The following is a 25717-nucleotide window of genomic DNA, read 5'->3' as shown; positions in this document are numbered from 1 at the left end:
GAACAAATCTGAATTATCTATAATTATAGTTTGATAATATGTATTACGTACATTGAAAGTTTTATTAACAGAACAACAAATTGAAAAATAATTTATCGCTACAAAAGCTTTTTTCTTTCAACATTATTATATATATTTTTTTTATTGAGGTTACACATAACCGCAGAGTACATATTGCACTTTTCGTTTTAACTTAATACAATTGCACCATATTAAGATAGTTTTATTAAGAAAAATCTATCATTTACATCTAAAAATAGATTTATTGGCGAAAGCTTCACATTTTAATTATAAATACAAATAGCTTTCATGAAGGGTTAACTATGTAATTACATTAAATAGTCTACCAAAGGGAACGAACGGCTGATTAACTATTGCGAATTTGAAAATGCGAAAAAAATATTACGAACATTATTTTTATATCATTTCAAGTGTGAAAAATATAAGAGGAAATATATTAATCTCCTCTTTCTCCTATTATTAAAAGTTTCATCTAAAAACTCTTTTCAAAATGACTTTTTGACAATTCCGTCGAAGACTTTAAAAATAATAATCTAAAAAAATAATAGTAAAGGAAAAAGGTCATTTATATCGTATACATATTTTTTCTAATTTTTCAAAATTATATAATTAATATTCTCATATATTTTCAAATTTACGAAAGTTATTCATTTTATATATTATAGAATACATCTGTGATATTTACACATGCTCAAATACAGCAAACTCTTTTAACTTCGCACACACGTCCATCGAACCTTTCGAAGTAAAACACATTTTTCCGTTTCAACCTCTTAAAATATACATTTCGTGAAGTCGCTACACAACCAAATATTTAAACATCGCAATCGAAGATAAATCCACTGGACTAAATGTGCAATTTTAAAATATACTAGACTGTATAATAGTTACTTTGGGAGCGATCTTATTTTTACAACGTAAATAACATTAGAATAATTTTCCTTCGAAGGGAAAAGGTATAGGAAATTTATTAAGAATTAAGGGTAATCAGGAATTTATTTAGTGGCGATAAAAATTACTGGCTTTTAATAAATATTTCCTCAAATCGATGCCAGGACCTGACACAGCAAACGCGATACAAAAATGAACGGGAAACAAATACGAGAATTCATAATGGATACCGCTTGGGACGAGCATATGAAAAAATGACATCATTCACACGCAAGAAGTGTCGCCTATACCGCGAAATCGAGAAAGAAATTTCGCACATGACGCTTTAAGACATGTGAGATGACACGTCAACATATGATACCGGCGGCAAACATGCGTGTACCATTATATTCCACGTCCCATTGTTTCCATATACTGCGTATTGCAGTATCGACTCGAGGAGTTCCACGATATTATTACATTTCGCGATCTTTCGATCCGTTTACACGACATGGATGGTATTATCGACAGAAGACCCTCGGCTTGACAGACATATCGTAAACGCTTAAAGGACACGACGTCGTAATCGCAGGAATCAGAGCGTTCCGCACGGAATGAATCGATAGCGGAGCGGTCCACGTCCCTTCCGAGGCTGTTACGCCAGATTCCACATCAATCCTGCAAATAATTGAGCACTGTTCATAGCAATTAAATCTATCGTTAAGCCACGATGATTATAAGGGAAGATATTGACATAGAGAAGATACAGATGAATTTTGAAGACTTTAAAATATTAAATTAATTATACATGTCCTCCTTCGCGGTTGTAAGTATAATACATTCCAATTGTTCGCGAATTATATCTTATCATCTTTTATAAATATATTATTTACGCACTAATAATTGTGGAGCCTCATGTAGACAATTTACTTATATTTGATTTATTTTTTGGAGCTAGAAAACCATTTTTAATCTAAAATATTAATGCTTTCTCTCCCTCCCTCTCACCCTCCCTCCCTCTCTTTCGCTTTCTAATGTAATGAACTAATAATTTATGTAATTTAATTTGATAAACAAGATTGCAAGAAATTTATTCATCGTTTATCTCTCTCTAGATTATAATAATAGAAAATTATATCTTTTTTTATTCTTCCCTGATTGTTACGCTTATCAAAGTAAATGACTAAAGTGTAATGACTCTGAATACGGTATAATGGTCCAATTTCTAAGATTGGAATTAATATCATTAACGGGAAAATTGTATAAGAAAGATAGAGGAAGAAACGTGTTCGAAAGAGTACGAAATTGTGAAGCAGCTCGCAAAAGTTTTGGGCGCTGTGCTTGGAACCGACTTAACATCTTTGTTAGCCCGTGGAAACAAGATATCGTAAACTGATAGTCGTCTTACGTCTTGAGAACGGGCGATGCATAAAGAACGAGAGGATTCACTGGCGGCGGTTTAAGAAGCACGACGTCGACACCCGATGAATGTAATTCGTTTTTTAATGCCTCCGCGGCACCTTCCACGGCTCTTCGGGATGCGCTGAAAGCCACCAGTCCAAAGCCTGTCTTACTGCCATAGCTCGTTTCGGAGTCGCCCAAAAGAACGATGCGTCCTTAGGAACAGAACATTTTCAATAAGCCGCTTAAAGAATGAATATGGTTTTGCTATCGGTGAATAGTCTTGCCGCTGCGCCGGGCGCTTTATTCGGTGCTATTGTGCACTGCTGCAGTTTTCAAAGGAGCAATTTACTTTCTCAAAAAGCGAGCAAATTTCTCATTAACTTAAGCTGATGAATAAGTTTCGACTCGACCATTTTTGTAGTAAAAGATTTTTATTTAAGATATTTTTAATAATAAATTGTTTACAGATTTTTAAAATATTTATTAAATTGATAATTGCTTGTCAATTTAATTTATAATATTACTATCCTAGTTTCAATTTAAGATTGCGTTCGAAGACCGAAGATGATTGGTCTTCTCAAAAATTTTTAAAAATAAAATAGTTAAAAAAAAATACATTTAAAAATTATGCTTTGACTATTTAGAAAAATTAATTTTTTAAAGAGAAGAAAAAATTGGAAGTAAAAGTTATAAAAAGATTTTCTGAGAATCAATACGATATTGTATCATAAGTTTTTCCAGCTCAAAGAATCAATTTACAATTTTAAGAGAAAACTTAAATTACTACATTAAATATGTCTGATTTTGTGATTTTTACCTGCTAGTAATTGAAAATAATAAAACGAAACAAATCCAATAGTCCATACCATTCGACTATTTCCCTCCACGGGGGATTAAGTCTCAACTCTAATTTGACCTTTCCTCTAAAATCCTGGCTACGCCCATGGATATAAATTCATTGACATATTATTTAATCAAGCTCAGACAAATAAGATTTTTTTGGTACTTAAAACAATGTTAATTTTTATATAAATTAAAAAATTAATATTTATTATATTTTGTTGTTATTTATGACCATTTTTTTCGTTGTCCACGAAGCAATTTTGTTTGGAGCAAAACAGAAAGAAATGTTAATCTTTTATGTAGCGGCAGACAATAGTTTTCTTAGTCTTAAGATTTTGTCGAATATATTCAACGAACCTCTCTTGATACGCAATAGAGGAATGAATACTCTAGCAGTTCTTAGCGGAGCAACCAAGTTGTGACGCAACATGGATTCCCACATTGAACTGGTTTGTTTCTCTATAACACCTGGTAAAACCAAGCCGCCTGTGTGCACGACTGCCCAGAGACCTGTAATTAAATAAAGTTCAGCGCTTTAGAGTACTTAAAGTGATCGTCCTTCCTGGGTGACGCGGAAACGAGGCAGATGGAAGTTTATTCCAACGAACTTCGCTCGCGCTGGAAATACGTTACAACGAGTTATACAACGAGTGGAAGGCCATCGCGAGGTAAATACCGCTGCAATTTACGGTCCCCAGTGATATCGAGCATTTGAAATTGCATCTCCAATCGGAAGTATGACTTATAAAACCAAAGTGCACTCCTCCATTCCCTGGCTACGCTAACTAAACAAATACATTCGGCACTTCCATCTCATTTTTCGCAACGAAAAACATTCGTCTGACAGTTCGTGGGTATAACGAATAGCAAAAATCTGCGAATATGACGTTTGCGTTTATTTATTCTGCGCGATGAAGGTACGTTATTTCCTCGTGTTTTCCCATTACGCAAACTTCCATTATGCACGCAAGATATATTGCACGACAAATCTATGCAGAAGCAAATATTCGTCTCGTAAAAATCTTGTTGGAATCATTGTGAAAGAAAGTTGGAAGTGCATTAAAGTTTTGAATGATTTATTCGAGTGTTTTATTTTTCTGTCTTTTAACCCTCAGGCTGACATCTATTAGACTCATTCAATTATAAATCACTTTTTCAAGAATGTCAAACAATTCAATTTTCTTTATGTTATATTTAGGAACTATAAAGGACTTTAATTAATTAATATTAACGGAAAATTAGGTTCTGATGAAAGAGAATAGTTTTCATATATAATATAGCTTGATGCAGAGAACAAAGGCTATCATAGATACAAGTCGACATAGACAAGGTTCAATAATGGATAATTTTTTACCTGTGTATCAAAAGTGTGAAACTTATGCTCACAAAGCAGTTGTGATATACTATAGCTTATAAATTATCTATTATTGAGCCTTGTGTTTATGTCATAAACTTCATTATATGTGAAAACTAATTCATTTCACCAGGATTCAATTTGGGATTATTCTTCGATAATATACTGAATAGTCATTCTTTTTATAAAAGATTTCTTTTTATGTCATAGTGATTTCCTAAAATTAATTAGTGTTTTTTAATTAACATAAATTAAATGAATCTTACAAACCCAGCATTAGTAATTGTATTATAAATTTTCGTATCAGTTCCGGAGGGTTAAACATGTTTCGCAAAAATCGTATTTAACTTGTGGTATTTAACTTGTGTGTATTTTCCCCGATCTTGAACAAGATAACTTTACCTATGTGTATCTGATATCGATAAAGCCCGCGTCGAATATAATATAACAAGCTTATAGCTGAATTATTTTGGAAACAGAGAATGATTCTATATCTAGAACATTATTCGTTCAATATCAAATTTCATTAAATTACTGTCAGATTATTTATGTTCATCGGTATAGAAGTTCATCGGTATTTCTCGCCGGGATCCTAATAATAAAATTAACGAAGTCACGTATAAAAGTGAAATTGAATATGTAAAAATTTTCAACTTATCTGTAATTGAATAAATATTGGCGTTATTTGAAAACACAATTACTGATGTTCGTTGCAGCTTGACAAATTATTCCATTTATGATATGCTTAGTTATTATAATTAATGTAGTTAATTAAATGACACAATTAAATGTGCATTATATGACACTGAAGTGGAATAGTAATTATCAGAAATTTTTAATTTAAAGAAAGTCAATTTTGATGTTTTTTTGCGTAATTATGTGATTATTAAAATAAAAGTTTAATTTGTATATAGAAATAACATTGAATTTTCTGTTTTCCGCATTGTAACTCTTATAAAGACTAAAAGGAGTGATTTTAAAATTCATTAAAAATAGATACATAATACATTTAAAGTACTGATAAAATAATGTAGATCCTAATGATAAATTTATGTGTGTTATTAAATCAACGTAATTCCCTGCATTAAATGTGAAACACGTATTTCTTTTTTCACGCAATCTATATAAATTATGAAAAGAAAAAGTCATGTAAAAAATGTTACGAACAAATTATTTTTTGCTTCAATATTGCATTGTTTATACGCAAGCGAAACTCTATCAAATTTTGTAATGAAGTATTGTATTTTAGATGAAAGCGCAAAAATTAATGTTTGACAATAACTTTAATATTAAAGCTAGAATAGCTTTAACATGGTTGTACAAACGTAATATGATAGAATACCGTAACATCTCGAAGAAGTAATTGTAAATTAAATCAAAATACAAAGAAGCAGAGAAAGCATACCTGTTAAAAGCATTATTTGCATACACGACTCACTTTCTACACAGATTACATATGAAAATATCATTTATATAGTCTAAACATGATATGATATTGACTGATATCTTTTTAACATAAAGATTTGATTAAAAATTTTTTTTTTAATAGATCATATTAAAAAGACACCCAAACTTTGACCATTTGGAAACTCTCTTTCCAATCTAATTTAATTTAATTAAATTCACAATCGTTTTTGTTAATACAAAATATAATGTTCAGTTCCTTCATCGATAATAATTCATTCCGAGAAATAAACCATAAATAAAAATTCGTACCGGTCTTGGAAGACTTGAACATCACACGACAGTTTCTCCTTTCTCTAATCACAATCCTTATAATGCTATTAAAATGAAAGTATGAAATTTATGTAAAAGATTATTCGTCTCTCTCTCTCTCTTTCTCTCTCTCTCTCTCTCTCCCCTCTCTTCCTCCCTCCTTCCCTCCCTCTCTGTCTGTTTGTCTATCTTTGTCTTTCTCTTTCACTTTCTATATATTAAATTATATTTTTAAAATATACATAATTACTCATACATTTGAGAAAGCTAATTGCCTCCATTCATTAATATCTCAATCTTATATACTGGCGTCTATGTATTTAGTTCTTCTTTCAAATTAATTATTTCTGACTTTCTATTTACTTTACAGTCAGTATTGCGGTCATTTCTTAGCTACCTCAATTCAATGATTAACCAAAGAAATTGAATGAATAAAACATCTTGCCATCCTCGCCGGCCGGAAGTTTTGCTCTGACAGCGTCCAAACAGGCGTGCAAACTGTCCTCTCTTGTCGGGTCCAATTCCAATGGCACGATTTGACCACGAGCACGTGCAGCTTCCGGTTGCTGCGGATCACCATCGCTCGTACCGTCAGGTTCATCCTGTTTCTGCCGCTCCAGCTCGACCGCCTTCAAGATTTTGACCGACGGTGAGCTACCCATTGGATCTAGCAGACCTGCGAACACCTGTCGCAGGGAGAATATGACATGTTATACATGTTATGTTTTGAAAGACCACCGCCGCCGCAAGCCCACATTCCACGTGCCACTCTGTTACACACTGTATTGGCACCGCTCGATACCGCGCGATATGCTTTGACGTTGATAGGTCACGTTAAATGACACATAGGCTCGACTGTGACTAATGAACTGGATATTTTCAATAAAGGATAGAAAACTCGAAATTCTTCTTTTAGGTATTAATTTTAGAAGATACAAAGATTCATTAAGATTAGAATATAATTGTTCCTAAATATCATTTCGATTGATTAACTTCAATCTTATTATACTATATAAATATATTGCTTTTTCACTTCAAAAATCACATACATAAAATCGAAAAATTAATCAATGAAAAAATTAATTCAATTAAAGACGGATCAAGCAAATTCAATTAAATGTTGTTTAATTGTTCAAATAATTATCCATAAATTATATTGATAAAAAAATTAAGTTTTTTAGAAAAGGAGAAAAACTTTTTTAACTTGAGACACAGAATTAGACTAATCAAATGTTGGCAAAAAGAATACATTCTTAATATGATCAAATATTATTTTTTTATCATTTTTATTTCACAATCCTTAAAAATTTCTTTTTAAATTGTGTCACTTTTTGATGGAGTTTAGTTAGTTTATTCTTTACGATTAATAGAGATGTTTATTTAATTCATTTATAATAATAACTTGAAAATTTTTTTAGTTATATCATGTTAGAAATATGGAAGTGATATTTTATATTGAAAAACTGAATAATATTATGTAGAGTAACTTTTAGTTTTTAAATTTTTATTTAATAATATATCGACAACAATTTTCAAATAATCTTACGTTTCAGGTCTTACATTTTAAAATACTTATCTATATCTGTTTAATTTTATTTGGAATTATTAATTGCTAAAGTAAATTAAACTATTTAACAGTATTTATATAAATCAAGTTCTTTGATGTATGCTCTTGATATACGAAAGATAATAAGTAAAACTCGTCAGAATATGTGGAACAATCGAATCGCGATTAATCATAAATGACTACATAAATGACTTATATCAATTTTGCCTTTGTACTACATGAAAATTCCGCTGTTTAATTCCATTAAAGTACTTGGAGAGCATGCAAATGGTGTAAGCTGATTGACTGATCATTAATTAGCAAAATCGGACGAGATTTCAACATTAAATATTAACCTAAATGTTGAAGGGCGTGGCGCAACTTAGATGACAAAACTAACTTCATTGCTGAATTTTAGAGAGATGATTACGTTAAGTTATTGGATAACTTTTCTGAGTATATTATCCATGGATCACGAGAGGAATGAAATTATTACCTTGTTGATCTGAAGGATCTTCTGAAGAAGTAATAAATGTAATATTGCCATTCGATTTGGACCTTTCGCGAAGAAGCCCTCACAAGATCGGCGTGGAGAACGCTTGCCGCAAGTTATTACCGGAGTAAAATCTGAGTTGGCCAAGTATCTATCTTTCAGTGGCAATCTTTTGAGGGATGACTCTTGAGTGGTGACACGATATACTCAGCGAGACTAGCGGATACGTGAATACCTGTCGAGAAACTGTCGGCAGGACTGATTTAAGGGCTCACCGATGTTCCGCTCCCTTGACATGAGGAAACTAATTTGGAGCCCGGACTCCGACAATCTGAAATATGTTGCACGCTCGAAGGGATAATGGGGATTCTGACATAAGGCCGCGGGATATTGCGTTTCAGCAGTTGTCGTCGCGTTGCATGGTATCGCTCAACTTTAGCCGTTTAGATTTCGCGAAACCGCGAAAAGAGTGGACGTGCGAGGGATCCGACGTCTATCCGTTTTAAGCTAGCGTGCTCAAAACTAGCTGACAGTCGCTTGCAAAGTTACTCCATCTCGTGTAATAAAAGAAAAAAATAAAGATGACAAGTATGAATGTTCTTCTCGGAATATACATGGTTTTCTGCGATAAATTCGAGATTTATGCAGTCATGAAGCTGACTAAGAGCCTGTCCAATAATAGCTTTGACCCAATTTTGGTGATAATTATGGACTGCAAAAAAACAGAGAAACGAGTCATAGTCGACGCCGCGATAACGCAAGACTCGCCATTCGCTAATGCGTGTTTCCGATAATCGTCGACGTACACAAACTTCAGTGCAGTTCCCACGCAATAAAGCGGTCAGCCGTTACTTCGCGTAGCCTTCGGCATTTACAATGTGGATCTCTCGCGGTTCTGAATTTTGAATATTCACCGAGCCGCAGAGAGAATATCGGCGACTGGCAGCGTAACGGAGGCGAACGTACGGTGAAGTTTGTACTGCCGTTAATTTATGACGGTTACACGCATACCCCTTGTTGCTATTATTACCTTGTAGCCGGCTTCGTAGAGTGCAAGGGCGATCTGCAAGCCTACGCATGTATCACAGCTGGTAACGAGTACGTGACGTTTGTTACGCGACTCGTATTCGTCGGCGGCATTTCTGGACTGTCGCATCAGGTAAGCCAGTAGGGCTGCGACTATCGAGCACAGAGCCAATATCTGCAGGGCCAAAACGGCCCCGGTTTCAACATCCATTGTGACCGATTGGCGCGAGGAAACTGCGAGAATGAAAGAGTCGTTAATATTTTAGAGAAGTGAATTCGTTTTATATTGCACTTCGATATATTAATTCCGATTATTAACTCGGAAGTCTTTAGTGAATAGGAGAGCTTCGCTGTTGCAATATGTTGTTATATTTTTTGTAAATTAACAAATATAACATTCGTGAAAATAACACTACATACTTCGAATAATTTTTAGTTTAAGAAGAGGAAATAACATTTTTTAATGTACGAATATTATATCGCGCAAGAAAAAGTCCATCTCGTATAAATTCCTAAGATATAGCACGTCATTTTTAAGTATTTCAATTTTTAAGATATAACATTTCTTTTTGAATGACTAGGGTGCGACAAGTGACAAGCAAATGAAAATAACATAAATATTTATGAAAAGGACATAAATTTTTTATAAATTCAGATTTGGTTCAGTTTTAATAATTGGGATTATTAAAATATGACATTTTAATAATTTATCAGAACGTGGTATGATTTGAATGATTCAAGTATGAATGTGAATAATTTGAATTATCATGATTATGATTACCAAGAGAGAATTAATAAATATTCACTATTAAATTAACATTTTTTTATTTATTATTATAAAATATAGAGATCGAAAAATGTTATACAATTTTATATATTAAATGAAATAAAAAATCAGTTTTTCAATTATTTTTTGCTAACAATGACAGTCTGAATTTGAAAATTATTGCATCTAAAATAGCAAGAAATGTCGCAATAATTTAACTAGAAAAACGCTCGAAACAACTCTCATAAAAAATTTAGTTTTTGTTTTAACAAGTACAGGCTCTCTCGGTAGATAAAAAATCAAGGAGGGTCCGAGAAGTGAGACGGAAGAATTGGTTCCTTCGGTGAAAAGTGAACGGCAGGGCGGGGTTGCTTTTGTCGAAGAGAATCACTTGCCTTTCTAAACCGTATCTAGGCTCGACCACTATGTGGTACTAGGTCGACTACCGATTTTCCGTGATCGTCGCGGAATCGAATAGAGAATGGAGAACTTCTCCTTCGTAGCGATAGACACGCGATGGAATTGCGACGATCGCTGAAAATCTTGCGCGTGTTCGTTCTCCTCGCTCAGCTGACTTAATAGCGGCGGAACCGTATACTGCTAATGTGTTGAATCGATTAAACCCGCCGGGCTCGTATTTCACTGGTTGTACGGAAAGACATTTCTTCGACGGTGCGAAATATTTCTTCGCGAAATGTATGCTTACTCGTCGATGTCTATAACGACAGCACATCGATCAACTCATCGAGAATTAAAGGATTAATGCAAACAAATGATATAACGTTGATGCACTTGTTTGATATAAAAAAAGCAGTGATAACTTATCTCTTGAGTTAAATATATATATATATACATATATATACATATATGTATATGTATATTTGTGCGTATGTATATATACGAGGGGCATCCCAAAAGTATAAAGTTTCTCCATCACAGAAAAATAAAATTAAAGATAGAACTATTATAAAACTTATTTATTTTATTAATTTGGTCCTTAAATTATTTTTCAATGTAGTCATCATTGAAATTTAATCACTTGTTAACGTGACAACTAGTTTTTCAGTATCAGTGATATAAAAAAAACGTATTCTTGGATCGGAGCCACGATTTTACTTCAGCCTTGATTTCATCGTCGCTTTCGAATCTTTTGCCACCCAAATGTTTTTAAGCGCAGGAAATAAATAAAAATCGTTCAGTGCAAGGTCTGGAGAGTATGATAAATAATGAAAAAATTCCCAACAAAATTATGTCAACAAATTCTGTGTTCGTCTTGCTGAATGAAAACGTGCATTGTCGTGAAACAGAAAGACTTTCTTAAAAAAAAATTTTTTAAAAGGCTTGCTTTAATTAACGATGATTGATTTCTTACACTTTTGCTTTTTTGAGGTAAAAAATCAAATTACTGCACGTAATTTGCAATCGGACATAATTTAAATTTGCTCACTTAATTATTGTTAATGGTGATTATAAGTGAAAAAATGTTTCCAACAATTTCCAACATACTCTCTCAAAACATCTCAACAAGTTAACACAAGCTAAAAAAGCGCAATAAAATTATGCAATTTGCATATTTTTTTAAAGCATCAATTTTTTATATCAATTGATTCTTATTATGCTCTAAAGTAGTCCAAAATGAACTGTGTATTAAAGTAATCCAAAAATAAATAGTTTATGAGATATTTTATATTTTAAGTCAAAATTTGCGAGAATAAAGTATAAAATATCTTATAAACTACACTGATTTGTTAATATCTTTATTTTAATACTTTTATATGTAGAATAATTTGAGGAATCATATTATATGAAAATCATATTTCATTTATCTGAAGAAAAAAACAACGTGACCAAATACGTTCCTCTCAGAGCTATTCCTTTTCTAAAATATTTTTTGTATTATAATATTAATAGTTTTGGAAAAAACTAACTGTTAAAATAAAATAGGGCATTCTGTGTACACATGTAACATTTTGTTATTTTTGACTTCCAAATCTATGCATCAAGATGTAAGTCAATATATTCCGTGTTTGGTTTCAAAGTAAAGTAAATAATATTCATATTAATGCATTTACAATTAGTAAATGATATTAAATTTGAGACAGTATTGTTCACTAAGTATATACTTTAATATGGATGTTGTTTACTTTGAAATTTAATACATTTTCTTCATTTAAATTGTTTAATTGTTTAATTATTTTAATTAAATTAACTGATATTTTGAGTAGGAATAATGGCAATCTATAGAAATGATTAAAAATAATTCAATTTGAGTATAACTTGACATTATGAAGTTAACAGCGTGAGATAAACTTCATCGATCATACAGCTCGAGAGGAAGACGCCTACAATGCGCAGTTCATATACGAATTTCTCTCGGAAAGCGAGATATTTCCTTTCTCCTGCTCTTTTCCTCCGATCCCCTCCCCCCCATCTCTCTCTCTCTTTCTCTTTCTCTCTCGGTATGTAAATGTCAGTTCGTACATGCGGAATGGTAGATGCATTCTTCGAAGAGCATTGTCCGATGCATATCAGACATAAAAATATATGTATACGCTAAAAGAGATACTCCAGGACGTGAAACCGATGTTTGCCTCGCATATTGCACGGCGGCATTCTCAAGAAGCTTTCTCGCGAGCGTTTTCCACATTTCTGGTATTGCCGAAGTCCTCTTCGGCAAAATGAAAAGAGACGTTGTTATTTATGTTTCATTCGTTTGCGCTTTAAAGTTGTTTGACTAAAGGTAACGTGAGAAAGGTAGAGATATTTTATGATGTTCCTCATATATGCCCTTTGCCTGCGAGGTAACATTTTCGTTGATAACGAGTGCTTTGTACTAACGTATACGTTGTTTGTAAAGGAGCGCCTTTCGTACAATGACTACCGGGAGAAAAACTCATTGCCCATCCAGGGAGTAAGAGATTACGTATCTATATGCAGGTGTCTATATTGTCATTCTCAAATGTCATCCGCACAAACAGGATGGCAGAGATTCGCGAGAAGCGATGTGCACAATAGAAAGCGCCGTAACTTTACATTACAAGAACGTCAACTTGGCACTTGGGACGTGCCCGCGCAAAAACCATCTCCAGGCTTCTTGCGATACTTTCTTCCGATCGCGCGAGTCGACCGACGCGCAATTTTCTGTATCCGTCACGCGTCAAGTGCCCCGACGTGATTCGTAACTCTGTGAAAAATAGTCGGAAGTGACAGGATGGCACTCGCCGCGCCACGTGAATCAGTGCCGCTATGCTGTCTCTCGATAACGGGATTCGATCGCGGGGCGAGATTTTCACCCCCCCCCCCCGGTCATAACGAATCACCTGGCGAAGGACTGCGCCGGTGATGAATTAACGCTTGTCACACGGGGACGACAAACGGAGAGCGGCAGCAACGCTAAAATTAATACGTTTTAGCGTGGATACGCGGAATCTGTGACATTTACGATCGTACGAACATCACGCGTGCACCTGCGGCCGCGTGCATGTTTAATGATAGTGTGCGTATATGTATAACACAGAGTTTCTCCTGGGTCTGGGTTATCATGATTAACTTTTCCTGTATCCAAGCGGCAGATAAGCGCCCATAAAGAACGTCACACTTGTGACGATAAATCGGGTTTATTATGGTTCGTCGAAAATCTCTATATGATTAACTGACTCAACCTCGCCGTTTCATGACATTTATTCTTTAAGATTAACGCGAGAGACGCTTTATTTATTGATATAACAATCAAGAATTTATACTACGTCATGTAATTAGAAGCTGTACATCTTTCATTAAAAAACTTGTGTATGATTAATTGATTTAATATTGCCGTTTCATGATACTAATTCTCGTATTTTTTTTTTTTAAGATTAACGCGAAAAATGTTTTATTCACTGATAGTTTATAAATGTTTTAAGAATTTATACTTTGTAATTATATATACAGTTATAAGTTTTATATCTTCTCGTTTGTGTTTATATTAAATTTTGGAAGAAAACATTTTTTATGAATATATAGATTTGCGGATTAATTGTTTCAAGGCTGAATTGGAAAACAGTATTATGAATAAAAGCAATAGCCTTGTATCCATTCGTGTGAGACATTCTCACGTAATTATTTCGTTAATCATTTCTAGTCTTGAAACTGAATATATGGCATGTCTGAATATAGGTATGACATTTGTCCCTCTATTCCCTAGACGGGAATTACGTTAATTATTCTAATTGCAAACTACGGGAGTAATTCAATAACGAGCAGTTATGCTATAACGGTCATCAAATTAAACTTTATATGAAGAAGAGCACATATTTCTCGGAAATAAGAATATATGCGTGTTACCTAAAATTATTAACGAATAATTACATTTTGCCTTAATCTTCATAATAAATTTGTAATATATCTATGAAATTACATAGATATTTGTATTTTCTCGATAAATTTAGAAGCATAATGATAAGTATTTCTTTTAGAATAAATTTCAAGAGGATCAGTCCATCTTGCCGTACAAAATGTGAAGGATTCTTTTCTATCATTTTAATTTAATTCAAATATCTTCATCAAGAAAAGAAATAACAATTTTTTTATCGTATTTTAATTAGAATACTGTTCTGCGCTATATAAGTAAAGAATATATCAGAAAAGAAGAAGAACATACTATTATTTATTTGGAAGAAAAATTAATAAACATTTAAGTCGAAAAAGAGAAAATAATATAAGACTTTCAAGTTACACATTTAATTCCAGCATTCACAAAATTTACACTCCGAGCTACTGCCTTGCGCCGAATGAAACCATTGTACTTGCGTTTAATTATATAGTACGATCGATCGGTAATTAGAATGTAAGGCTTCTGTTCACTCACCATTACTATCTCAGATTGTAACGTGAGAATCGAGAAAACACGCAATTAAATACATACTGCTATTATATTTAAATAAAAATAATTTTCAATAAAAAGCAGTTGATAGAATAAACTTTTAAAATATACCCACAACTACCTTCTTGTTTTGGGAAGAAATTAAATTACATTTAATTCTATATTATGTTATTTATTTGACAATTGTCATAGCTATAAATATAGCTCGTTTCGTTTTTTATTATATGCGTAATTCATTTTCAGATATATATGGTTATTTATTAATTAACGAAAACAAGAAGAGTTTCCGATATATTTCATAAATCAATTTTATTGATTATAAATGTTATTTTATTAAAACATATTTCCATATTAATTTATTTTGCAAGATTTTTTATTGTATATTTTTTTTTATTGTACATTTCTGACGTTACAATCTGACATAATAATAGTGAAAAAATAGGAATTTTATATATATATATAATAATAGTATACTTTTCACGAAATTGGTCTCTTTTTCTCGAAAATACAGACGAGGAAGTAGTGTTTGTGAAATAATTACGAGATGATTGCCTTATTGTTATCTTATTACTAGATCCATCTCAAAATTGGATTTGTAACTAGAGACGAAAGGAGAATATTGACTTGCGCGGATAGAAGCGAGATAGATAGCAATTGCATATTGCAACGCCATGCTAATAAGCGGCTATGTCATCTCAATTAATCGCCCAGTACCTTGCCCGTCGTAGAGACGTGTGCCGGTTGGAATGTTGGAAGTTACAACGAGGTATGCGCAAGATGGGACGGGTTCGGAGACGAGGACAAGGCTTCCCACGGGGACAGTATGCACAACTACCCGTAGTTGAGAACGATCGAGTTACCTTCGTATCGCTATACACGCGGACAATGGAATGGCTGAGGATACGATACACACGTTTATCGCACAGCTGTTGCAGCACGTATATTCGATAAAAATCATCGGCCACGCGCATTCATCAGACGGACTATTACATGAAGATAATCGCCGCATTCCTTCGATGGTGCCGACTTTCTTCTCGTACACAGCCAAACATATGCGATTCGCAACGGTGCGAATTCAGCATATTTTGTTAGTGCAAATTAAAAATGCATGGAACGCGCGTTTGACGCTTCGCAGCAGCTTTGAACGCGCAATTAACGCATGTTAATAATTATGTAACCCTCGCTGGAATTTCCTTCCGAAGATTCGTTCGTAAATTACGGTTCGAACTAAAGAGAAGAAGCGATAAGCGTAAATTGACAAAGAGTCTAAGAACTCATTTTAGGGACGATTTATAAGATTTCAATCTGATTTTAACGTAAAATTTAATTTATGATTTTATATATCATTATGTATTTTGATATGTTCATTAATATATTTTTATACATGCACTCTTTAAATGTGTTTTTTGTGTTATAAAATTTTAAATAAAATTTTACCATAAACTATGAATCCTTGCACAAAATCGATTTTTTAAGGACAGTTTTAGTTGTATAATCTCTGCAAAAAGTCACTGCAATTGAAAATTTATACTTTTCATAAAAAATAAATATTCAACAATTTTTTAATTTAATAATACAGTTTTTTAGTTTAAGTAAATTTTCATCATTTCATTTTAATTATTTAGAAAAAGACATTTACTTCTTATTGCAATATAATTCTTGATCCAGGTTTTAAATTGCCGTCAAATTCTTGTATTACTTTCAAATACAATATAAAATAATAATCTACAATTTTTTTGTTTTGTTGAAAAATATGTGTAAATATGTATATAATACTCTAAAGTTGAAGAATACGGTAATTAATTACTTGGTAAATGAATTCTAGTTATTTTATTTTAAAGCTTAACGAAATATTAAATGGTAGATACTTTATCTGTATTCAGAGATTTTTTAGAGAAGTCGATATTATTCATTTAATGTTATAATTTTTCCAGAAATTCATTATTTCAAGACGTACATAACACGAATTGGCAAATCAAAGCAATGTTATGTTCGAGTACGTTCTGTACCATTGCATCAGTGATTGCCGTTCGGTAATTAATGCGACTTGATACCTAATTACTCTCGATCGTATCGTCAATCATCGACTCGCTCTGCTGTGCATCTCTGCGGGGTGCAGTTAACGATCGGTAGGAGGAATTAAATCGCGATTTTGCCTGTGGTTAACGAAGCATTTTAGGAAGCACGATCTTCAGCCGAGCTCTCTGTGACTAATGTATGCCAAATAATTATCCACGCCGACGTGTTGGTCCCGCCACGAAGTTAACAGGCTTTTTCTTCGGATTCCGTGTATTGAAATAATGACGGGAAAACACCGTCGCGAGAAACGCACCTAGATTACAGATTCTGTTTTGCAAAACCAACAAAACAAAACGAAAAAATAACAGTTGAATGTTTCTTTTCATTGCGCGACCTATATTTCAGAAAATTCTTCTCTGCGAATATGTCCAGGTACAATATATAGTTTTTAAATAAAAGAAAAAATAAGAGAATTTAGCTTTAAGATAGAGAAAAAAAAACTGATTATCGAAATCAGATTCTTCAATTATAAGTTCAAATGAATTTATAGAATAATTTGTAATAATTTATAATTTGAAATGTGTGTGTGTGTGTATTTATTAAAAATTCAAGAAGAGAGAAATGCCAATAAAGATAAATGTGTTAGTGGACATGATCCAATTATTGAACGAAATAACAAAAACTTTAAACAATTACAATTCGAGATTGAATCGATAAAAATAGATTTAAAAATGTTTAATAAAAAAAAAATTTTTATTGAACAAATTTTTAATTATTAATAAGCTTTTAATAACGACTTTTAATAAAGACTTTAATAAATTGTTTACAAAATTTAATAAGATGAATTTATTTAAAGTACCTAAGTTTAATATTTAAAATTATTATTACTTTATTCAATAATTGGGTCATATTCACTAACTGGTACATTTACCTTAGTTATTTTCTTTTTTTTTTCCAATATTTTTGAGAGAGAATATTCTATTTAAATTGAAAAAAGAAACAGGATTATGGTTACAAGGTTCTATAATTTCCCGATTATTGGACATACATATGTATAATAAAGTTCATACTGTATTTGCATATTAAATTAATTTCTACTTTATAAATGGCTCAATTACAACATCTACCGAGTTAATTAGATTAAGAACCGGTTATTTATTGTATTATTTGTTTAATACATAGTTACCGAACTACTATATTCCGTTAATGTGCACTGATATCAAGTATGCAAAAAATGAGATTGAAGCTTAACGGAACATGAACGATTGATCGTAATGTTGCGAACAAACGCTCTATAATATCAGATCGTGAATTTTTTAGCATTTTTTTTTAATTTCCACTTTTTATGAAAAAATAATAGTTTAAAAATTTATTCTTGCAATCTTAAACTATTAAATTATTAGTTCAACTTATAAGAGACTTATCCGATGTTATTCATGAAAATTCAGCGAACCATTTATATACACTAATATCGACGTTAGTTTTCGCGATGAGAAACGCTTCGGTTAACGGCTTCGGGCTCTTGACCGCTCTTCTCCTTTCTCCATAATCATCAGAATGATTTCCTCGAGGCTTCTGTTTACAGGTACGCGGGCGTACAGCGTGTAATCCGTGGTTGACGTGCTGGCTTGTATGTGTTGTGCACGGCTGTGTGTGTATATCATTTCCAGATAACGAAGCAACGGTACTTGTAGTTGACCGCGGGCGGCCAACACGACTGTGTGTAAAAGGCAAATAGTGTTGGCCATGTGTGCACGGTTCAATATTTGCATGACAATTTGGACGTCACGCGGGACGCTCATCTTACACACCTACTTCTGATAGAAGGCGAGTCTTGGACGCCACAACGATATTAATCCCGTCTTGTGCGTCCTAAATCTTCCGTCTATCAAAATTAATTCTTCCGGAGAAAGCAACCAGAATTTTATTTGAGGATTCACGAACACGTATCCTCGAACGTGTCCGCAATAACGCGCTCTGATATTCCTCATTTTGTAACCACATTTTGGGTTGCAGCGGTTTGTCTTGTGGCATACTTGTGGCGAGAATTTTATTTCTATTCGGATTTACGTCGGCAGTTGTTAATGGATGTAGTATAATTCTGGTTTATGGAAAACGCACGCGTATCCAATTTTACCGGGGCTTTTCCATTTATTATTGTATTTTCCACAACTGTTAGCAGTCCTATAACACATACATAACGATAACGTGGTAACGTAAAATTGAAATTAAATAATTCTGAAATAAGCAAGCAATGGAATGGGCCAATGTATTCATTGGTTCGGTGCTAAATTAAAAAACTGATGCTTATATCATCGGCGCAAAATAATAGTTACAGCCTCCTCTTTTCAATGTGCATCGAACAATTTCAAATTTTGAACTATAAAAAAAGGAATGTTAAGTTGTTGAAATTGCTTAAATAAGAAGTATTTATAGTTTCGAATAAACTAATATGTCCATTAAGAGAAATCTAATATAAATTTTACCACGTAAATATTTTTGCTATTGCTTACTTCTGACAATCTATCGTAAAAAAACGTATCCATGCGTAATAATGTTAATAGATAATGCCTACGGAAGTATTATGTATTGTATAAGTTGCACGAAGCTACCTGAGCTGCGTGAAGCTATCTGAGCTGAATGAATTTAAGTTACCTGAGTTGCGCGAAGCTACTTGAGCGATTTACTTGTGAAAGTATCGACACATTCGTTTTGCTACATTCTTATTACTCTGCCGCATTCATGACTTCCTGTAGCACAAACGGCAATTCGCGTAATAGCACCATCGTATGCCGCATTTTACATCCCAAGAAATTATAGCACGCTAGCGATCTAACGTATAATACGAAATGTACATGATTGACGTATCCGATGATGGTCGTCACAATTGTGATGGCGCAAGTAATGAGGTCTGTACTTTCTAAAAGTGGATCCGTAAATAATATTATATTAAATAATGTTAGTAGTAAACAAAATAAATTATTCGAATATTTTGCGGCTTTAAAACTTTAGATTTGTATTAAAATTATTATACATATATTTTAATCGATAAGGATATAATGATAAATATTTGAGAAATTTAAGATTATTAAAATTATATTTAAAATTACATATGTACATAAGTTTTAGGAATACTTAACAATATGATGAATCTAAAATATTGTCTATGTCTGGAGCTCTTAAAAATAATAAATTCTTTTATTACTTGTACTTTAGATCACGCGTGATATTAATTATTTTTATCGAAGTGGAGCACGATGAATCTCGAATAACATTTCGTCTAGGATTTAAAACACGAATAAAAGCTGAGTGAACGGAAAGGGAGAAGTACGCGAGTGACTTTAGCCGGCGCAAAAATTTCCACGAGCGTAATTAAGCGACTCGGGTGGGTAGTGAGCGGGCGTGCATGGAGTTCTAATTGCATTCGTTAGCGGTCGGCTGCAATCGCATAAATAAACCTCGGATAAGGTTTTATCGGGATTGCATAATGACGAACTTTATGGTTTTCTACTGATTTTACGGTTTTCCTTACCGGAACAACATACATATATCTGTCTCCCTTTTTTTGTGCCCCGGCCGAATATGAGCCACGAATGTGGCATGACGTGAAACGCTTAGAAAGTTTGAGCTAAGCACTTTTCCCGCCGTGCTGAAAGACCGAGAACGTTGCGCTCGTCCAGGAATGCGTATCGACGAAGCCTGCTGCGGCTGTTGTTCGAGCGGTCACCGACATTACGATTCACCGGACTCGATATATTCCATGCACTTACTTTCGCGATTGTTGACGAGGAAGTGCATCCATCCGGATAACATCGACGTGCTTGCAGACCGTGAGGAAGAGCCTTCCTTTTCAGTCGGTCGAAGAAATAGCTTCTTGAAATTAGACGGAAAGAACAATTTCACTGAAGTGTTTAAAAATTTAACTAGATAGAAATTTGAAAATAATTTTGTTGGATCATCGAAATAATTATGTAGGATATCTAAGATTCTGATTCCTACAATAAATTTTTTGTAGTATTCTTCATTATACTTGAATTCTACATTGTTAAATTAGTCGTAGTTCAATTATACTCACAATTTAAGTTATTTTTAATCATTTCCATAGATCGTCACTGTTACTATTTAATGTGTTATTAATTTAACTAAAACAAATGGAATTAAACAATTTAACTCGAGAAAATGTATTAAGTTTAATTTAATTCAAATTTAGTTTATGTACTAAGTGCATACGTTAATATGAACCTTGTTTATTTTCAAACTAACTACAGAAATGGATTAATTTACATTTTGACATACATGGAAGGTAAAAATAACAAAGTTATTTTCAAAGGATTGGGTAACCATTGTTCTTTAATATCTAATAATATACATACCTAAATATTTTGATGGTTCAACTTAAATTATTTTTAGATTTGTATTTAAATGAATTTTTAGATATTTCAGCAAAATCTTTTTTTTTCGTATATTTATTTGCCGCTACAGAAAAAAATAAAAATAAAAATTATTGGGAATGGATATTGATGAAGTTAATCGGGCTTTATGAAGAAAGAACAAATTTTGTATCCCTTTGAATCACTTCACTTAGCGAAAATGCTGAAAATTAGGATGAAAAGCGACACCGTCGGCGAAAATTTGAATGGAAAACGACATTGTCGACGAAAATCCGAATGAAAAGCGGCGTTGTCCTTTCGGAATTAGTTCGTCTACCGCGAAAGGTTCAATTATAGGGATGATGTTGAACGTGGGACGTTATGCAGACTAATGTAGCTCAATAAATCACTTAATTGAAATCACAATACTACCGGTGGTTAATTTATGGCTTGAGAGAACTAAGTGTGCTCTCTCTAATGGCTGACTTTCTTAAGTTACATCGGTTTACGGGCGGGATATTTGGTCGACATGGTAATTATTTCTGTCGACCTGATTTCAAAGTTTGCAGTGAGTGCAAGATGGCTATTTCATCGTAATATGTAATTTCCCTGTAAAGCAGAGCTTTATATCAATGTCCTACCGCGGTGTTACGATTTGGTTTTTGTTTTCACTGTTATATGAATACGGCCAGTTAATTACACATAATCCTGAAACCTGATCCATGCATCGATGCACAGCACCTGTATTGTTACGACCTGTACGTCACGTCATAAATAGGGCATGGCGAATGCGGAATTTGGCTGAAAAGATTTAAAGCGCCGCTTTTTACTCATATACGGAAAGAACAATTTTTGCTGAAATAACTATTAATTTGGGTAAATACAGATCTGAAAATAATTTATTGGACCATCAAAATAATTATGTATATAGGAAGCATGATGAGCAATGTTCCAAAAAGTTTTACATTCTAGCAACAAGCTTGAGCGTCCTATATCATTATTATTTTAATAATCTAACAAAATTATTTACAGATTTGTATCTAGTTGAACTTTTTAATGTTTCAGCACATACAAAATAGTTTTACCCGTATACACTTTAACAATTATCGTTGCCTCACAAGGATTTCATCATTTCAATGCATTGCGAATCAGATTACGAGTAGCTTTAATCGAAACGATCTGGTTCACCCAGACAAAATAATATTTAATTTTTATACTCACACAAAAGAACGATTTTGCTACATAAAAATTTAGGTAGATCCGAAAATAAATTTTGTTGGATTATTAACATAATTATTAAGACGTTCAAATTCATTGCTAAAATATCAAAATTTGTTCACTATTACTCTCACCATGTTTGAATTTCCTTCATAATTATTTTGATATAGTTCAACAAAATTGTTTTCAGACCTATATATTTACTAAAATTTTTAGATACTTTAGCAAAATCGTTTTCGTGCATGCGTTCTTCTTTAAGCTTGAATAAAAATTTATTATTTATAAGTTAAATGTAAAATGACAAGTCAATTAGTCGTAATTAACATTCAATCACAAGTTAAATACATTAATTTCTTTGTAGAGAAACGAACATTTCATTTAATTGTTTTCATGACGATTAAGATATCTTTAATGAAAAATGTCCAACTCGCGTAAACGCCACTCCCGCGATCTCTAAAGATGAGAAGAGAAATCAATCTCATTTCGTTTCGCGACATTTAGAAATCTCGTCGCCGTTTCCAACAAGATGAGTGTCCGAGAGATTGGTAAAATTATAGGCCGTTCACAATGATGACAATAATAACGATGATGGCGTGTCGCATATTTGCGGACAGTGAAGATGATCAGAGAGAGCAGTTTAATTACTCGGCCGCGGTGCGAGTGAAAATTAAATCGCCAGTTAAGTAGAGCACAGAGTGAATCCGAATGTTCAGTAAAACTGCACGGCGCAACCCCGGAATTAGGCGCGGATGTAGCGCCACGAGATCCGCCATTCACCCTGCGATCCTTTCGGCTTAATGAAGACTTGATTACAACGCATGGACGGTCTAAGCGACGATTAGAATTTATTATCCGGTAACTTCAAGCCGCTTCTTTCCGCGAGCGCGGCCTTCGTTTCTGCAAACGCTACATGACGCAGAAGCATTATTCATGACGCGGATAATCGATCGAAGATCCCGGAAATGGTCTCGTCTATGACACGGTCCGCTAGTGGCGATAATCGAAAGTTCTAAAGCGGAAACGACGAGCCTCGCCCGACTCGAGGAATCGAGACAAAGGAATCGTTCATGCAAATGGTTTCAGCCCTGACATTTCATTTGTGAGGTTTTCTCTCGGTTTTCCTTGATTTTCGAGAGCCGAGAAACTCGCGAGATATCTTTCGCAAATGATATGATATTCTCGGACAATTGCTAAATGTAGCGAGTCTCGTCGATTTCAGGTCTGTCAAACATCAATTTGGAGGTAAACTCCAAACGACGGATATTGGCTATCGTGATGGGTGATGGCTCTAAAATAAACTTCCACGTTTCCTATTGGATTTTAATATAGTTTCTTCTCTCTCAAAGCGATTGTTAAAGCTCAATAATTGTATGAATATTATATCCGGCAATAAAAAGCAATTCCACTGATTTTAAATCTGTCAAAAATAATAATTGTAGACCTATTAAATAATTTCAAAACTAAACTTCAATTGACACGCATCATATCGGTGCGATAATAGATATTAAAATATGAAACTTTTGCTTGTTACTAAGTTTTAATTTCTTTTAAAAATGCTGTAAAAATAATTTCTTTTAATTGTAAGCAATCACTCAAACTGTTATTTATTCAAATTATTTTTCAAATGTTGATAGTCGTTTGAGAAAGATTTCTCTTTGATTACTTCTTGACACGTAAATCATTAGAAATTAGAACGTTCGTAATTCAATGGCTATTTTCTACGATGACGAGGGACTGGCATCATCATGTAGAAACGAATGATCTCGATTCTAAACTTAACATGAACGAAGATAATTTACATGACTAGAGTTTGAATAAATTATATGCATGAATTAATTTTTAATTTATTGATAATTTCATTACGATATTACCAAATCAACAAGGATGTTGTAATATAATACGAATGTTAATATTATATATCGGATTACAATATATTTCAAAGTAATATAAATTATTAGATATTTTTATTGTTAATTGTTATATTAATATCGCGTGTAATAAGATTATTAAGATAAAACTCTATTTATTTGTGTAATTAAAAGTTAAATACAATTATAAAATATTATTTATCCAAATAAAAAAAATTATTATCCATTTAATTAAAAATTATTAAAAATTATATCCAAATATTAGTACATGTTAAAAAACTTTAATCTGCATATACATTCGAAAAATTTAATCTGTATAACTAAATAACGGAAAAAAAATAATTCTAAAATTTTAACAAGCATTTTTATATAATAATATTGTCTAACTAAAACGTTTTTTTGTTTTAAATATGTCTTTTCAAAATCTGTTAAAATATATTGTTTGCACGAACAACGCTCATAATAAATGCGAAAAGTTTCGCTATAATTCCATTGACATGTTTACCAATATACAATTTTCAATATACTTTAAACGTAACATAACGTCGAAACTGAACGTTCTTCCGCAAAAAAAATAACACGTCTAAACCGTAAATTTTAGTTAGAGAACCAACGCCTCGACGTTTGAAATATTGAACAACCAAGCGAAGTCCCATTCAACAGTTAAAGGATGGATCTCCGGCAGAAGTGACCGTCGATTTCGCAGGTAGATAGACAGGTAGAAACGTGCACATAACTCACCAGAATTTTATGTACGGTTCGCCTTGGTGGGGTTTCCGGGCAGGCTGCGATTCCAATAGTTCACTATAGGCAAAATGATTGTGTCCGTTTTCGTGGCGAAATTCCGTGTTACTGAAAGCGGTCGGGACGGAGCTGTGAAACGTCGGTCGGCTTTACGATCGGTCGAAAGTACCGGCGAGCGGGCAAGCCGCACCACGGTTTCTACAACACAACTGGCTTTCGAGAATTCCCGCTTGGAATGCCTACGAGGAGGAACGGTATATACGATACTCGGCCGTGCCTACCTCGGCGGAATGGAAAAGGCACGACAAGGAGGCATCTTCGTGCCTCCACCGCCGCGCCTATGGTCACGTGCGCGCCTCTCATGCATCGCACCGTAATAATTGAGATGCATCGATTGTCGTAGGGACATACTCGAAATTGGACAATTATATAGGGATTCCTTAGAATCTAGTCCTGTTAAATAGAATCAATATAAGATATTAGAGATAGAGTCAAAATTCATCCAGTTTACATAATTCGAACAATTTCATTACAATAAGATGCGTCTTGTTAAGTTAACAAGTGTATGAAAATCATCGTACGCTACCTATGATTTATA

At 33.2% G+C, this 25717-nt stretch overlaps 1 protein-coding gene across 1 annotated transcript; it reads right to left on the bottom strand.

The window, feature by feature from the left end:
- Positions 1-675: 675 nt before the first annotated feature.
- Positions 676-25393, bottom strand: LOC108749196 (D-beta-hydroxybutyrate dehydrogenase, mitochondrial). Its single transcript, XM_018487747.1, has 6 exons — positions 25117-25393; positions 9278-9507; positions 6654-6894; positions 3496-3648; positions 2300-2507; positions 676-1569 (listed from the first exon to the last, which is right to left on the bottom strand). The coding sequence occupies exons 2-6, from the start codon at positions 9482-9484 to the stop codon at positions 1413-1415; spliced, it is 966 nt and encodes a 321-aa protein (XP_018343249.1). The 5' UTR covers positions 9485-9507; positions 25117-25393; the 3' UTR covers positions 676-1412.
- Between the last annotated feature and the right edge of the window lie 324 nt (positions 25394-25717).

Source organism: Trachymyrmex septentrionalis, unplaced genomic scaffold (genome assembly GCF_001594115.1).
Source record: "Trachymyrmex septentrionalis isolate Tsep2-gDNA-1 unplaced genomic scaffold, Tsep1.0 scaffold27, whole genome shotgun sequence".
NCBI lineage: Eukaryota > Metazoa > Arthropoda > Insecta > Hymenoptera > Formicidae > Trachymyrmex > Trachymyrmex septentrionalis.
The sequence above is the reverse complement of the archived record's forward strand: the minus strand, read 5'-3'. Positions and strand labels throughout refer to the sequence as shown.

Bases quoted from the DNA above. Each gene is read 5' to 3' on its own strand.
- LOC108749196 (XM_018487747.1), bottom strand. From the start codon at position 9,484: ATGGATGTTGAAACCGGGGCCGTTTTGGCCCTGCAGATATTGGCTCTG. The intron at 6,895-9,277 runs GTAATAATAGCA...TCCCTGCGACAG, and splicing joins TCTACGAAGCCGGCTACAAG to GTGTTCGCAGGTCTGCTAGA. The intron at 1,570-2,299 runs GTAAGACGACTA...AATTATTTGCAG, and splicing joins GCATCGCCCGTTCTCAAGAC to GATTGATGTGGAATCTGGCG.